Source organism: Entelurus aequoreus, linkage group LG07 (assembly GCF_033978785.1).
Source record: "Entelurus aequoreus isolate RoL-2023_Sb linkage group LG07, RoL_Eaeq_v1.1, whole genome shotgun sequence".
Lineage (NCBI taxonomy): Eukaryota > Metazoa > Chordata > Actinopteri > Syngnathiformes > Syngnathidae > Entelurus > Entelurus aequoreus.
Window position 1 is genome coordinate 19,043,547 of NC_084737.1, and position 18,125 is coordinate 19,061,671.

The following is an 18,125-nucleotide window of genomic DNA, read 5'->3' on the forward strand; positions in this document are numbered from 1 at the left end:
GAAAGAGGGCGAGGCTTCGCGTGACGTCACAAGCCAGTCCTGCGGAGGAGAATATCATCACGTCATAGCGCGGGCACACTTACAGCAAACACTTGCCTTATCGCCTCTCGATATCAACAACAAGCAAAAATGGTAAGCGGTTCCCCCCCCCCTCCTAATCCCTTCTCGTCACGGCGCCTTAAACATGTTTGAGTCAGTTGAAGAAAGGTGAGTTTCTTCGTTTATTACATGTTAAGGATGGATGACCGTTTCACCTCGGCGGGAAAATACTATCATGGCGTCGAGCCTCCATCTGTTAATGCGTTATTTCACGCGATAATACGAGCGTATGTCAGCTCTGCGTGCGTTTTGTCATCAATTTACTTAATTCCCGTTGATGATATTTCTGCCTTTCGACGTCGAGGCGCATCATGAGCGAGGACAAAAGAACACAACATGGATTGAGGGTGATTTAGACTGAGAATGAGGCCTTTTTCCTCCCTGCAACATGTCCGACCGTAATCCTTCCAGCAGTAATCCCAAACACGCACTAGAATGTTTGCCATTACAGCAAATGATCAATACGCAATATTTCAAGGGATGTAATGCGGTGTGATACGGACATATATATCATTATAAAGGTCATTGTATATGGTGAAGTGTATATAGGTATTTGTGTAAAAATATAAAAACTAATTTACATAAAGGGTGTCCAAAGTGTGGCCAAGGGGCCATTTTCAGCCCGCTGCTTAATTTTTAACGGCCCATGACTAGGGATGTATATTGAGTAGGGCGGGGCGATATACGAGTTTGTAAGATATATCAGTTTTTTTTTAAACAAGACATGATTTAAGAAAATATCGATATAATTTATTTCACGTTAAAATGACCAAACGCCGCTTATTTGTGGTGTTCCTTGTTCGGCCCCTCCATGGGCTACTAAATCCATAGACCAGGGGTGCTCACACTTTTTCTGCAGGCGAGCTACTTTTCAATTGATCAAGTCGCGGGGATCTACCTCATTCATATATATAATTTATATTTACTTATTTATGAAATATATGTTTTTGTTAACAAGTTAAAGGTGTTTAATGATAATGCAAGCATGTTTAACACATATAGTTAATATTGTTAACAAGTTAAAGGTGTTTAAAGATAATGCAAGCATGTTTAACACATATAGTTAATATTGTTAACAAGTTAAAGGTGTTTAAAGATAATACAAGCATGTTTAACACATATAGTTAATATTGTTAACAAGTTCAATGTATTTGATGATAATACAAGCATGTTTAACACATATATATTTAATATTGTTAACAAGTTAAAGGTGTTTAAAGATAATGCAAGCATGTTTAACACATATAGTTAATATTGTTAACAAGTTAAAAGTGTTTAAAGATAATGCAAGCATGTTTAACACATATAGTTAATATTGTTAACAAGTTTAAGGTGTTTGATGATAATACAAGCATGTTTAACACATATAGTTAATATTGTTAACAAGTTAAAGGTGTTTAAAGATAATACAAGCATGTTTAACACATATAGTTAATATTGTTGACTTTGGGTATTTAGAAAAGCGCTATATAAATCCCAGGTATTATTGTTGTAAACAAGTTAAAGGTGTTTAAAGATAATGCAAGCATGTTTAACACATATAGTTAATATGTTTAACAAGTTAAAGGTGTTTAAAGATAATGCAAGCATGTTTAACACATAGTTAATATTGTTAACAAGTTAAAGGTGTTTAAAGATAATGCAAGCATGTTTAACACATATAGTTAATATTGTTAACAAGTTAAAGGTGTTTGATGATAATACAAGCATGTTTAACACATATAGTTAATATTGTTAACAAGTTAAAGGTGTTTAAAGATAATACAAGCATGTTTAACACATATAGTTAATATTGTTAAAAAGTTAAAGGTGTTTGATGATAATACAAGCTTGTTTAACACATATAGTTAATATTGTTAACAAGTTAAAGGTGTCTAAAGATAATACAAGCATGTTTAACACGTATAGTTAATATTGTTGACTTTGGGTATTTAGAAAAGCGCTATATAAATCCCAGGTATTATTATTGTTAACAAGTTAAATGTGTTTAAAGATCATTCAAGCATGTTTAACACATATAGATTCCTTTCTTTCATGAAGACAAGAATATAAGTTGGTGTATTACCTGATTCTGATGACTTGCATTGATAGGAATCAGACAGTGGTGCTGATAACGTCCGCATTTTCTAATGGAGGAGGAAAAAAATCCTCCTTTCTGTCCAATACCACATGAAAGTGGTTGGTTTTTGGCATCTTATTTGTCCAGCTTCCGTACTCCTTTGTATACACTTTACAAGAAATACATTGGCGGCAAACTCCGTAGCTTGCTAGCTTGTGCACGCCAGCTTTCTGAGACTCTTATTTTGTTAGCGCAGGCAGGATGAAGCAGAGCTTTTATTGTGCAACTGTGCAGTCGGTCTTTGGAGTTTTGACGACAGGTACGGTGCCAGAGTCTGTTGAAATAAAAAGTGTTTCTCGCCTTCCTGTCGGTAATTTTAATGAGCTGGCAGCAGCCAGCGTCATCTCAGAAGACCCTCTGGTGCCGTGAATGTCAATCAAGTGACGAAAGTGACGTTATAGTGAAGATTTATGATCGCTCATTTTTAGAACTATTTTTTAATGCCTGGCTGGCGATCGACTGACACACCCTCCGCGATCGACCGATAGCCACCCCTGCCATAGACAATAGTGCTGACATTGCACTTCATAATAGCACTATTAACCAGTCATTTTAAACATTTGACTCATTCCTTTACAAGATAAACACATTTGAAAAAACAAGTGCAACTGTACTTATTTGCACAAGTGTTAACATTGTATTTCCATGGCATATTGCATTGTAACTTGTTCCACAGCAGTTTTTATCCTGTTCTTACCTTATCTCATTGATCTCATCTCATACTGTATGTGTGTTTATGTGTGCGTACACATGTAAAACATAACAAATACATGAACATAACAATGAACAGAGTTGTACTTTTTAGATGTCAGGGCCCTATGCAATATGTACACATATTCTTAATATAACATACATTTTAGCTGACCTTTATTTGACTATTTTTGTCTTTTTGTAGGTGGCTAAAATATGCAGTGCTGCTGACCGCCGTCTAACGTTACGTTACTGTGTGTGATACATTGACTAACGTAACGTTATGTATAGGTACCTCATGCAACCCTGCTTAAAAAAAATCACTTGACAAAAAGTAAGAATAAGGTAGCGAACTGCAGTGGACGCAACAGATTGCCGTGTTTGCAATGACGTTATAACCATAGACATCTTATAAGTAGACGCAGCATTGGCTGCTGTGACGGGAGAAATTCGGCCGCCATCTTGAAGTGGTGACGAGGAGCCGACGAGCAGCCTAAACTGACAGTTGACAGGTAGAAAACAAAGATGTTGGGCTGGTGTTCAGCGTTTTCCTGCTCAAATGAGCGGACTGTTGAAAATAGGAATCGGGGTATTACTTTTTACAAGTAAGTTTTAACATAAACGTGCTATTGGTTATATTTTGTGAAAATAATATTACCACAGAGTTGAGAAAGAGCAAAGATCTTCAAAAGTACTGAAATCGTAGCCGCTAGCAAACAAGAGTATGACCGTAATAGAATTGCCAGTCAATGAAATTAATTACATTTAAAAATGTCATACTTGAATAACATCAAGTTGAAATAAATGATGAAGATAAAGATTGTAAGACAGAATTTGGTTTTATTCTGAATCCAGTGAAACAGATTGGTGGTTTTAGCTGATATAAAGACTTTCAGGTGTTTATATATGTTTATGTTTAAGTATTTGGCAGACGCTTTTATCCAAAACGATATACATAAACAATACATATAAAACAATCACTGTAAACATTATCATTTAAGGGAAGAATGTAATACAAAATATCAATACAAAGTGTCAAGATATATAGATATCTAATGCAGTGGTTCTCAAATGGGGGTACGCGTACCCCTGGGGGTACTTGAAGGTATGCCAAGGGGTAGGGGAGATTTTTTTTAAATGTCTGTCAAAAAGAACTGTGAAAAGAAATGCAACAATGCAATATTCAGTGTTGACAGCAAGATTTTTTGTGGACATGTTCCATAAATATTGATGTTAAAGATTTATTTTTTTGTGAAGAAATGTTTAGAATTAAGTTCATGACGCCAGATGGATCTCTATTACAATCCCCAAAGAGGGCACTTTAAGTTGATGATTACTTCTATGTGTAAAGACATTTATTTATAATTGAATCACTTGTTTATTTTTCAACAAGTTTTTAGTTATTTTTATATCTTTTTCTCCAAATAGTTCAAGAAAGACCACAACTAATGAGCAATATTTTGCACTGTTATACAATTTAATAAATCAGAAAATGATGACATAGTGCTGTATTTTACTTCTTTATCTCTTTTTTTCAACCAAAAAGGCTTTGCTCTGATTAGGGGGTACTTGAATTAAAAAAAATTTCACAGGGGGTACATCACTGAAAAAAGGTTGAGAACCACTGATCTAATGTATTCATACATTGTTTATGTAGGATATACCCATGTATATATAACCTAATCATATTGTTTCTTGACTTGTCCAGGGTGTACCCCGCCTACCACCCGAATGCAGCTGAGATAGGCTCCAGCACCCCCCCTTCGCCCGCGACCCCCGATAGGGACAAACGGTAGAAAATAGATGGATGGATGGAATTTAAAAATAGCTGACCGTTTTTTTTCCCCCTTCTCTGGGATTATATTCCCAGTTTTGATCTCGGACGTCTGGTCACTTATAGCATATAAGAATATTCTATTACTGTTAAGCAAACTATGAATAATAAAACAAGCCAAAACATGTGTCCTTTATCATAGCTACACGTACGACAAAAAAACGCGTTAAAATCAGTGGTATTCAGTGAGGTAAGATGAATTAAATGCGCTGACAGTTCATTGCTCCTGCCAAATGAATTGCACTGAGTGGAGCGGATCACCACTCCAAGATGGCGGCCCCGCGTCTCGTCAGCGCCAGTAGGCAGTAGCGGTCGATGCTGCGCGTACTTAAAAGATGTCTATGACTAAACCCCTCCCCTTACTCCTTCCAAGACTACAAGAACATCCACGATTGGTTAGTTGTTTACTGTGATGAGTCACGATTGGTTAGGGACAGGCCAATCAGAGGCAAGATAGGGCGGGTCATCGAACCAGGAAGGGAAATCACAAAGTGCCTGCCTGCAAAAAAATTTTTTTATCTGAGTTTGATGCATTTTGTATTATTTGCACAGCCATGTTATTTATTTTACATAGAAATAATATTTTTCAATTTTATCTATGTTATGTCATTCTGTGCTACTTAAAACCGTTTATTTTCTGTGCTGTTAATACCCATCGTGACTAAGTGGGTTAATAAAAATGCCACTGACTGTTTACAGTACAGTTGTCATTCACTTCCATTTCACTGAATATCGCTGAAAAATGAATATCTTTATATGTATACTTCCACCGAAAAACATATCGAGTTATATATCGAATATCGAGTTTAAGTAAAAATATATCGAGATATACTTTTTCGTCCATATCGCCCAGCCCTTATACTGAGTACCAGTATGTTTTAGTACCGGTGCCTAATTGGGTCAGTCCCCCTGGAAGATTCTGGACTAATGATACTGCTTGCGGTATTGTTTTTATCCAGCTGGCTGTCATAAATATGACACGCTGTTATGTTCGGTTCAAAACATAAGAAGTGGACTAAAACAGGAAATGTTGACACTAATAACACAAAACTGTGTTTTTCTTTAAAACGGTCATTGCTCAAAATAATAATGAATCAAAAGTGTTGTTGTTATGAATTATTGGCAAGGCAAGGCAACTTTATTTATATAGCACGTTTACAACAATTTTTAAATTTGACCAAAGTGCTTTACAGGTTAAAAAGCATAGATTAAAAAAAAAAAACATAAACAATGAATGAGCTAAACAAGATGGTGCAAAAGCAATACGGTAAAAGGGCTCCAATAAAAAGTAAAATTACAAGATAAAAATAATGAAATAATTAAAGTGCGACAAATTGACCTATTTAAGGTTCAAATTACTTAATCAAATGCTAACACGGCTAGCTTGATTACATTACGATAGCACGTACAAATATGCATGAAAACACTCCTACAGACATCACACATGGGACGGTTTAGTAAGCAAGAATTATTTTAGTTATATTGTAAAACTTACAAATGCAGAATCCATACAAGTACAAACGCTATGGACAACTAGAAGACGGAACGGCACTTGCACTTCCGTTCAAAAAGCACTAAATGGATGGACACTGCAGCATTTGCAATGAGCAAACTCGTCCAAAAGATGGCGCCATGGCACAAACAATAACACACTATTTCAGTGTATTCGGTTGTTTTGTTGTTGTTTTTGTTAACTATTTGCTTTATGGCCGTCAGTAAAGAAAACTTCACAAATTAGGTCGCACCGTTTTATAAACCGCAGGGTTCAAAGCGTAGGAAAAAAGGAGCAGCTTGTAGTACGGAATTTACGGTATGTTTTAACCATAACCATCTTCAAATCGCTTTCTGACCGTCTCTTCAGATTGCGCCGTTTTGTAGGCGGGTCTTATTTACGTGCATCCCCCTCGACAGCATCTTCTCCCCGTCATCCATCCACTAACAACACAAAACTGCCCCGCAGGCTGTTTTTTTTCTTTAAAACTGTCACTGCTCAAAATTATAATGAATCAAAAGCATTTTTCTTATGAATTATTGACCTATTTAAGGTTAAAATTACTTAATCGAATGCTAACACGGCTAACTTGATTACATTACGATAACACGTACAAATATGCATGAAAACACTGCTACAGACATCACACATGGGACGGTTTAGTAAGCAATAATTGTTTTAGTTATATTGTAAAACTTACAAATACAAAATCCATACAAGTAGAAACGCTACGGACGACGAGAAGACGAAATGGCACTTGCACTTCCGGTCAAAAGCTCAAAATGATAATGAATCAAAAGCATTGTTGTTATGAATTATTTAAGGTTAAATTATTCAAACAAATATTAAACTTTTTAAAATATTGAGGCGAAAATATTGCATATTTTGTGTTTGCTATATCTAAATCGAGAGTTTCTTTGACAAAGGGAATAAAACATGAAAAAATTAACAGATATATCTGAAGTTGATGTAGAGATTCAAGCACTGAAAGTAAAATATATATATATATATATATATATATATATATATATATATATATATATATATAAAATAATAAGTGTGATTTTCTTTAAACTTGTCATTGCTAAAAAAAAATCTAAATCAATGTTTTTATGAATTATTGACCAATTCAAGGTTCCAATTACTTCACATCCAATATTCCACTTTTAGGGAGAAATATTGCATATTTAGAGTTATTTTTGATTAAAAAAACTGGATTTTCTTTGACAGAAAGGGTTAAAAAAGTATTTTTTTTAATTAAACTATATCAACGGATATATCTAAAGTTGATGATGAGATTTGAGCGTTGTAAGTTTAAAAAAAAAAACTTTTATGGCTGAGACCCTTTTTGTTTCTTCTTTTTGGCACCAATTCCTCTTCGGGTTTTGTTGGTTTAGCTTCCATTGTGCTTTCCTCCTGTGCAATGTTGTCGACGTCCATTCTCCCACGGCTCTCGTCGTGCAGTTCTTACTAATGCTCCTGCTTGTAAATGTAAAAAAAAATGTATTTCCCAAATGTTTTCTCCCCCTCCACCCCACAGCGTGAGTGTATCTCCATCCACGTGGGTCAGGCTGGTGTCCAGATTGGCAATGCATGCTGGGAGCTGTACTGCCTGGAACATGGGATCCAGCCTGATGGACAGATGCCCAGCGACAAGACCATTGGGGGTGGAGATGATTCCTTCAACACCTTTTTCAGTGAGACCGGAGCTGGAAAACACGTCCCCAGAGCTGTTTTTGTGGACCTGGAGCCCACAGTCATCGGTAACGCCTTTAATAAACACACAGTAGTACCTCCATTTACAAGATTAATTGGTTCCAAGACCGAGGTCAAACCTCTAATCAACGTCCCCCATTGGTGCTCAGCCCCCCTAAACATCATACTTTGAACATTTAAGATGCCTCCAATATAATAGAATGTAGAGTAAATAATTACAGTAGTTTTATGAAGTAATGTAATAATGATGTACAGTATTTACTGTACCTCGGAGTGCAAAGTTGGCTTCATTATTTGCCTCCGTAGTTACAGCAGCAGTTCATCCTGACTCTGCCCGGACTGTTCAGGGTTTCCTCTTCATGCAATACAATAACTCGCCACGGCAAAATAAAAGCCGCCACACCTCAAAAGTTAGTTTTTTTCTTACGTGAAAACAAATTTAAGTAGAAAACCCAAAACCTGTGAAGTTGTCACGTTATGTAAATCGAAAGTAAAAACAGAATACGATGATTTGCAAATCCTTTTCAGCCTATATTCTATTGAATAGACTGCAAAGACAAGATACTTAAAGTTTAAACTGAGAAACTTTGTTATTTTTTTGCAAATATTAGCTCATTTGGAATTGGATGCCTGCAACATGTTTCAAAATAGCTGGGACAAATGGCCAAAAAGACTGAGAAAGTTGAGGAATGCTCATCAAACACTTATTTGGAACATCTCACAGGTGAACAGGCTAATTGGGAACAGGTGGGTGCCATGATTGGGTATAAAAGCAGCTTCCCTGAAATGCTCAGTCATTCAGAAACAAGGATGGGGCGGGGGTCAACAGTTTGTGAACAAATGCGTGAGCAAATATTTGAACAGTTTAAGAACGACAATTCTCTTGGAAGGAATTTAGGTATTTCACCATCTACGGTCCGTAATATCATCAAAAGGTTCAGAGAATCTGGAGAAATCACTGCACGTAAGCGGCAAGCCTGTGACTTTCGATCCCTCAGGCGGTAATGCGTCAAAAACCAACATCAGTGTGTAAAGGATATCACCACATGGGCTAAGGAACACTTCAGAAAACCACTGTCGGTAACTATAGTTGGTCGCTACATCTGTAAGTGCAAGTTAAAACTTTACTATGCAAAGCCAAAGCCATTTATCAACAACACCCGGAAAAGCCGCCGGCTTCCCTGGGCCCGAAATTAATCTAAGATGGACTGATACAACTTCATTGGTTTAGGGTTTATTGTATAAATGGATCTGGTGCATCCGGAAAGTATTCACAACATTTCACTTTTTCCACATTTTGTTGCATTACAGCCTCGTTTCAAATAGAATAAATACATTTTTGTCCTCAAAACCCTACACAAATAATGACAATGAGATTTTCTTTTAAATTTTTTGCAAATGTATCAAAAAACAATAAGTAAAAAAAAATGACATAAACTTTGTTCATACACCTTTGGCAGCAAATACAGCCACAAGCTTGGCACACCTATATTTGGGCAGTTTCACCCCTTCCTCTTCGCAGCACCTCCAGTTGGATTGGCGGCCTTGGTTTTCATCCAGGATTAAGTCTCTAAACAGGAGTGCAGTCTCCAATAACGCCAGAAAACGATGCTAGAATTGTATTTCTGGTCATTTTTAATAAATAAAAAGCCACTAAAAGGCTCTGAGAAGTGTCTAGAAACTTGAACAGCAACAAAGTATATTGTACAATAAACAGCAACAATTTAAAAAAAAGGGCAAAACAATATAAGAAATAATGTATGTTTATACTAATATATAATAACAAAGATTTGTTTTAAAATGTATATATAATAATTGTTTAGCCTTTTTAAAGAAAACATGCATCACTGCAGATTATGCAAATTATATGATGATGTCATACTGACCACGCCCCTATTGCCACAGATAACCCTGCTGTTGTGTCATGGTGCGTTTCGCTCGCATTACGCACAAACGTTGGTCGTTAATACTTAGGAGAGAAGGCTTCTGCAGTATCTCCTTCGAGCTGCTTCTCCGTCAAACACACCATCAGCAGCTTCCCCATATTTTCATGGATAAATGCTCATCCATTTAAATATTATTAGAACATCTATGGCTGACACAAAAGCCGACTCCTGCTTCAGTAAAGTGCCGAGTTTGCTAATTAGTCCGTCATATTTGTAATGATTCCTTTCTTTAATTCAGTGAATATCATCCGCTTCCTCTTCTCAGCCAGGGCGGCCCCGCCCTACAGGCAGAACTATTCGTTGCAGGGGGCCTCGTTTTGCGTCACTCAGCGCATGTAAAATGTCAATGAATGAATGAGTGGTCATATGAAATTTTACCACACACGTATTCTTAGCCGCTTCCTGCTCCGTCACTGACAGGAATATTATGGTAGGTTTCCCCACATAGGTACACTAGCTCCTGTGGTGCACAGCACTAGTCTTCATTTTTAAGTCAGAGGTACCGCGTTCGAATCCCAGTCAGAGTTCATGATGTTAAATGTGTTATTTTGCACACACAAAAAATATATTGATCAATTTATTTATCATAAATACGTTTTAGTAAAAACCATGCATCAAAATAAATTCAAGTTTGATTCAAAAGTATAAAAACAGTTTCACATATAGACCGCAGATATATACGTTGTGAAATAAGTTATTTACACAGAAAGATTTTGTAAATCTTTATTTACATACCTTAATTGTTTCCAAACGGTGTCTGTAACACGGCAGTAAAACGGCTGATCAAACAAAACAGAAGTCATGGTCATGGACCCACTAGCTGCGCAAGCTTGCTCTCCAATCAGCTAAACAGACTCAATAACTCCACGGTGACGTTTTGCTGAATTTATTTGTGAAAGTGAAACAACACAAAATGAATGCTAGTTAATAATACCTACACAGACACTCGTAAACGTGTTAGCATACTAGCTAATTCTAACAAGGCCAGCTTGATTGCATTACGATAGCACGTACAAATATGCGTGAAAACACTCCTACAGGCATCACACATGGGACGCTTTAGTACCGTATTTTTCGGATTATAAATCGCTCCGGAGTATATGTCGCACCGGCCGAAAAATGCATACCGTATTTCCTTGAATTAGCACCAGGGCGGTTATTAATTAAAAACCTCTTCTCACTCCGGCGCTTACCAAAGGCATGCGGTACATTTAGGCATGCGGTAATTAATTTACCCCTCCCCCCCCTCTTCTCACTCCGGCGCTTACCAAAGGCATGCGGTACATTTAGGCATGCGGTAATTAATTTACCCCCCCCCCCCCCCCCCCTCCCCTCCCCTCCCCTCCCCCTCTTCTCACTCCGGCGCTTACCAAAGGCATGCGGTACATTTAGGCATGCGGTAATTAATTTACCCCCCCCCCCCCCCGTCCCCCTCTTCTCATTCCGGCGCTTACCAAAGGCATGCGGTAAAATTAGGCATGCGCTTATAAATTTGAGTGTGATGTAAGGATACCATCATGACATCGCTTAATGCTGCAATAAAATTTAAAGCACAATGAATCATCCCGGGAGTTCTTTTTGTTTGGGTCTGAAAAGGCATTTAAAATAACATTATTACCGCCTGTTAGCAGGTTTTCTTAGCTCATGATTTGTTTCTGAAATGTTACTCGTACAACTGCATCAAAATTACTCATATTTGACACACGCAGATGTATTAATAAAACATTTTTTCAAAATAAAGCGCTTTGAAAGACGCAACTCCAACAACAAAAAGTCAGCTCTCCACCACTACAAACTAACACATTATTAATAATAAGAATTGCAATTACCTTAAATCCTACTGAATAGCTCTTTATCTTCTTCCCTTTATGCGATTTTAAATGATTGAAATTAGCCTCCTCCATTTTGAAAATGATGCCTTGAAAGGTGAAGTGTCACTCGTGACGTGACGAGTTTGACCCGGCGGTAATTCTAGGCATATGCTAATTATTTTGCGAAACGAGTTTGACCCGGCGGTAATTCTGACCCGGCGGTAATTTGAGGCATGCGCTAATTATTTTGCGAAACGAGTTTGACCCGGCAGTAATTCTAGGCAGGCGCATATATACCCGGTGGCAATTCAAGGAAATACGGTAATAAAGAAAGAAAAAAACATATAAGTCGCACTAGAGTATAAATCGCATTTTTGGGGGAAATGTATTTGATAAAATCCAACACCAAAAATAGACATTTGAAAGGCAATTTAAAATAAATAAAGAATAGTGAACAACAGGCTGAATAAGTGTACGTTATATGACGCATAAATAACCAACTGAGAACGTGTGTGTGACGATTGCTGATATACGCCTAGTCTCTTACGTGAATGAGATAAATAATATTATTTGATATTTTACGGTAATGTGTTAATAATTTCACACGTAAGTCACTCCGGAGTATAAATCGCACCCTATGAAAAAAACTGTGATTTATAATCCGAAAAATACAGTAAGTAAGAATTGTTTTAGTTATATTGCAAAACTTACAAACGTTGCTTAGAGCATACTTGCCAACCTTGAGACCTCCGAATTCGGGAGATTGGGAGGTGTGGGGGGTATTTATAGCTAGAATTCACTGAAATTAAAGTATTTCTTATATACTGTATATATATATATATATATAGTACAGTACACAGTAATGAAAACACAGTTGTTCTACTAACTGTACTGTACTTGCTGCTTACTTTAAAAAAAAAATAACACTTACCTTTCACTATTTGAGTAGCCTTTGTTCTGCCATTTGAGTACTGGCGAGCGATCTCTGAATCCGGGAACATATCCTTCACGGATTTGTTGAAAACATCCGCAAATGAGAACGGGATGTTGCTTGCAAGGTGGCCCATAATACTGCGTTGCCGCCGCCTTGTGCTTCTCTGACTGTTCATGAGTGACTATATCCATTCGGCCACCGTGTTATGGGTTATAGATAAACCTATGGATAACAGAGACATATATAATAGTCTCCTTTTTTAGGTGAGAGGACTCTAAAGGCAGTGCCTTTTAGGGATGTCCCGATCCAGGTTTTTGCACTTCTGATCCGATACCGATGTTGTTTTTGCACTTCCGATCCGATACAGATACTGGCCGATACTGGCCAATCCGAGCCTGTATTAAAGTTTAAAGTTTTTTAGCCTACTTAGTTGTCAGATTCATGTTGAAAAGGGTTTTAGTACTCTTGATAACAACTAGCCAGCTGAATTAGGTGAGTTTGAATAATACACAATGGTTGGTAACAAGAAACTGACCTGTTTATTCAAGGATAAACACAAAATAGACAACATTATACATGACAAACAGAAATGGCATCATTGAACAGTAAAAAAGTGAACAGTATAAAGTGCAAATAATGCTGTAAACATTATTAAAAAAAGCAAAACACACAAACAACCTGAGTGGGATAAAATGTCTATAAATCGGCATCAATACTTGCTCTTGAACAAGTGTAAACTTAAAAAAAACCGGAACCACAAACCGGCATCCGCTTCCGATTAGGACGGTTAGGACACAGACCTGTGGATGGGTTGAAGGTGTGCTGGAAAATGCGGAACGGTAATTAGGGAGCAGTAGAAAAGTGGAATGTATTATTTAAATCGGTGCGTTGGAAAACACGGACCGGAATTTAAAAAAAAAAACTGGATCTGGATCGGCATTTTCCCATGCCTTGCCGATACGCATTTTTTGGCAAATATCGGATCGGGACAACCCTAGTGCCTTTAAGGCACGCCCCCAATATTGTTTGTCCGGCTGGAAATTTTGGACATTACTACTTGCCGTAGTTTTGAAGCAATGCATGATGGGAATCCGGATGTTGTGTGTCAGTGTATTAACGTGCCGGCTGGAATAAACACATGCTGAGAAATAGCTCTGTGCCTGCCTACTTTATGGGTTATAGATAAACCTATGGATAACGGAGACATATATAATAGTCTCCTTTTCAGGTGAGAGACGACGCTAAAGGCAGTGCCTTTAAGGCACGCCCCCATTATAGTTGTCCGGCTGGAAATCGGGAGAAATTCGGGAGAATGGTTGTCCCGGGAGATTTGCGGGAGAGGCACTGAAATTCGGGAGTCTCCCGGGAAAATTCGGGAGGGTTGGCAAGTATGACTTAGAGTGATGAATGAAGAATCCATACGAGTAGAAGTCAGAACGGGTCGGAGCTTTAAACATAAGCCGCCGGGTTCAAAAAGTAGCGGCTTAAAGTTCGGAATTTAAGGTAAATAAAAAAAATTGAAAAATGTAAAGGGGCTGGGAGGCCTCCAAATAAAATTCTTCCTAAAGCTCCGGTTTAGCTTCCTTCACCCACTTTCAATTTATATCCATCTCTTGCTATTAGCTATGTGTTGGTGGCATCTTACGTTGTTCACTCTGCCATTTATTACGCCCCCTGGTGGTGGGGAGACTTGTAACTCACATTTTTTTGCTCGCGACCAAACGAAAAGAGGCAGCCTGTGTCTCAAAATACTCGTAAGTGGAGGTCGTTGTTTCCTGGAATGTCACAGCCTTACTTATGTCGACAAACTCCTTGAAAGATGAGGTGCGCTCTGGGACTTACCGCCAGCTCTTCCACCCTGAGCAGCTGATCACTGGCAAGGAGGATGCTGCCAACAACTACGCCCGTGGACACTACACCATCGGCAAGGAGATCATCGACTTGGTGCTGGACAGGATCCGCAAACTGGTGAGGAATTTTTACAATTTATTTAATATCTAAGGATAAACTAAGGCTGGGCGATAAAATGATATCAATTTGTATAGCGATTGACACTTAAACGATATAAATAAGTGCCCCAATGATCCTAGGGGCTATGTTGTCTGGTAGGGAGGAGCTAGACAAAGTGGCTAGGAAGAGGAAGGTCTGGGATAACCTGCTTAGGCTGCTGCCCCCGCGACCCAAGCGGAAGAAGAGTTAATGGATGGAATAAAACGTTTTTAAAAAATGCTCTTCTCGGTGGGAAAAAAGCGGAATTATGGTAGCAAGTTTGGTTGCACGAACAAAGGCACTCGCTCTCTGGTAACCGAGCAACGCTGATCACTGATCAGTGGGAGTGACACCGCGCTCACCCTTTAGAGCACAGCTGTAACTTCCTGCCACTAAACCTGCGGAAAATAGTTCCCTATGTTTACATGTTTTCATTTATTCATCCGCTGCTTAAAACACCTAACCTGGATTCTGACCTCCTGCTAAACTACCGGCTGACGTGGCACCTCCCATTTATCTCTAAAATCCTCCCAATAATTGTTGCACAGCAGCTAAATGAGTACTTAGCGTCGAACAATCTTTGTGAACCCTTTCAGTCGGGTTTCATTTTCACACTTTGCAGTATTTTCTTACCCTTTATGAAGCATTTCTTACATATTCTTTCATTTTAAGAGCTTATTTGAATGTGATTTGACTATTTTGTTGACATGGAAGGTTTTCCATGCTTGTGTTGACATTTCCTTCCTGCCTTGATAGCTGAGGGATTATAATCAGAGGAAGTTACATTGACAATTACAAATATTTAGGGATGTCGATAAATGCTTTAAAATGTAATATCGGAAATTATCGGTAAAGTTTTTTTTATTATCGGTATCGGTTTTATTTTTTTATTTATTTATTAAATCAACATAAAAAAACACAAGATACACTTACAATTAGTGCACCAACCCAAAAAAACCTCCCACTCCCATTTACACTCATTCACACAAAAGGGATGTTTCTTTCTGTTATTAATATTCTGGTTCCTACATTATATATCAATATATATCAATACAGTCTGCAAGGGATACAGTCCGTAAGCACACATGATTGTGTGTGCTGCTGGTCCACTATAAGTACTAACCTTTAACAGTTAATTTTACTCATTTTCATTAATTTTAAAAAGGACCTTATTAGGCATAATAATGTGTTAATTCCACGACTGTATATATCGGTATCAGTAATTAAGAGTTGGACAATATCGGATATCGGCAAAAAGCCATTATCAGACATCCCTACAAATATTGTTCTCCTTATTTTATATAGGTCATTAAAAATCGATATCGATTGGTATCAAACAGTGATATCGTGATACAGTTTTCAGCCACATCGCTCAGCCCTGGTCAAAAAGTCGCATTGTTTCGGTCAAAGTCTTTGTGATGAATGAGTTTTTGTTGTGCGTGCGGTCCAGGCCGACCAGTGCACCGGTCTCCAGGGCTTCCTGGTGTTCCACAGCTTCGGGGGCGGCACCGGCTCCGGGTTCACCTCCCTCCTGATGGAGCGTCTGTCTGTAGACTACGGCAAGAAGTCCAAGCTGGAGTTCTCCATCTACCCGGCTCCCCAGGTGTCCACGGCCGTGGTGGAGCCCTACAACTCCATCCTGACCACACACACCACCCTGGAGCACTCGGACTGCGCCTTCATGGTCGATAACGAGGCCATCTACGATATCTGCCGCAGGAACCTGGATATCGAGCGCCCCACTTACACCAACCTCAACCGGCTGATCAGTCAGATCGTGTCGTCCATCACGGCTTCCCTCCGCTTCGACGGCGCCCTCAATGTGGACCTGACCGAGTTCCAGACCAACTTGGTGCCGTACCCTCGCATCCACTTCCCCCTGGCCACCTACGCTCCCGTCATCTCGGCCGAGAAGGCGTATCACGAGCAGCTCTCTGTGTCTGAAATTACCAACGCCTGCTTCGAGCCGGCCAATCAGATGGTCAAGTGCGACCCCCGCCACGGCAAATACATGGCGTGCTGCCTCCTGTACCGTGGCGACGTGGTGCCCAAGGATGTCAACGCCGCCATCGCCACCATCAAAACCAAGCGCTCCATCCAGTTTGTGGACTGGTGCCCTACTGGTTTTAAGGTGGGCATCAACTACCAGCCACCGACTGTGGTTCCTGGCGGCGACCTGGCCAAGGTCCAGAGGGCGGTGTGCATGCTCAGCAACACCACCGCCGTGGCAGAGGCCTGGGCTCGACTGGACCACAAGTTCGACCTGATGTACGCCAAGCGCGCCTTCGTCCACTGGTACGTCGGCGAGGGCATGGAGGAGGGAGAGTTCTCTGAGGCCAGGGAGGACATGGCCGCTCTGGAGAAGGATTACGAGGAGGTCGGAGTCGACTCCATTGAGGGTGAAGATGAGGAGGAAGGAGAGGAGTATTAAAATGTTTCTCAGCAGTTCCAAATTTACTTCAAAATAAAATCGGCTCTAATTCACGTCTAACATGAAGTCGTTGGTGGTTTATACAGTGATTGACTTGAATTGTTATTGTTCTTGTTATATTATTTCATATACATTTAATATCTGAGTTCAAAAAGTCGTTCTCTAAGTTAATGTGTTGTTTTTTTAATGTTTTTTTTTAGATTTATATATACTTTTATTTATAAAGTTCAACATGTACAAACAAACATATGAACAATAACAACCAAACAGTACACTAAGTAAGTTAATGTGTACTAACATGGATGCTTGCCAGTGTTTGACGTCACTTCCTGTCAACCCGATTTACGGCCCTTTGTTACCATGGTTTTCGTTTTTTGTGTAATCTTTATTTCAACACCAATGTCATATAAAAGATTACATACAACACAAATGTTGTTTTAGAATGCAGTATTTATTTTTGAAACCTGAACGATGGGCAAAGCAGAAATGAAAGAAATCCATCTTTTTTTTTTTTAACCACTAATTTTTACATCAATTCCTGATTAGTGACAATTTACAAGCCGCAGTTACAGATTTAATTTAAGTGGCTCGTTTTAAAAACTCCACATTTAAAGAAGAAATTACGCGATGGGATTCACTGACGTGAGTCATTCATTACATTAATGACAATAGTGAAAGTGGTTCAAATTGTAGCGATAATATTCTGTGGATTTTTACATTTATCTTGTTTATTGTTATTATATATTTTTTCTTTTACTACTAGGTAAGCTATTATTTTTATACAAAACATTCAAACACCACGTAGCGTCGCAGAACACCGTCGTAGTCTTTACGCATGCGTGGACCGATCAGGTCTTCCGGTACAGATCAGGGTAGTGTCCGTCCGACATCTTATAAGTAGACACAGCATTGGCTGCTGTGATGCGAGAAATTCGGCCGCCATCTTGAAGTGGTGATGAGCCGGCGAGCAGCCTAAACTGACAGTTGACTGATATAAAACAAAGATGGTCAGCGTTTTCCTGCTCGAATGAGCGGACTGTTGAAAATAGGAATCGGGGGATTAC

At 38.8% G+C, this 18,125-nt stretch overlaps 1 protein-coding gene across 1 annotated transcript; it reads left to right on the forward strand.

Annotated features, from left to right (window-relative positions):
- The first annotated feature begins 1 nt into the window (after position 1).
- Positions 2-17,476, forward strand: LOC133653473 (tubulin alpha chain-like). Its single transcript, XM_062052775.1, has 4 exons — positions 2-132; positions 7,775-7,997; positions 14,461-14,609; positions 16,081-17,476. The coding sequence occupies exons 1-4, from the start codon at positions 130-132 to the stop codon at positions 17,059-17,061; spliced, it is 1,356 nt and encodes a 451-aa protein (XP_061908759.1). The 5' UTR covers positions 2-129; the 3' UTR covers positions 17,062-17,476.
- The last annotated feature ends 649 nt before the right edge of the window (positions 17,477-18,125 follow it).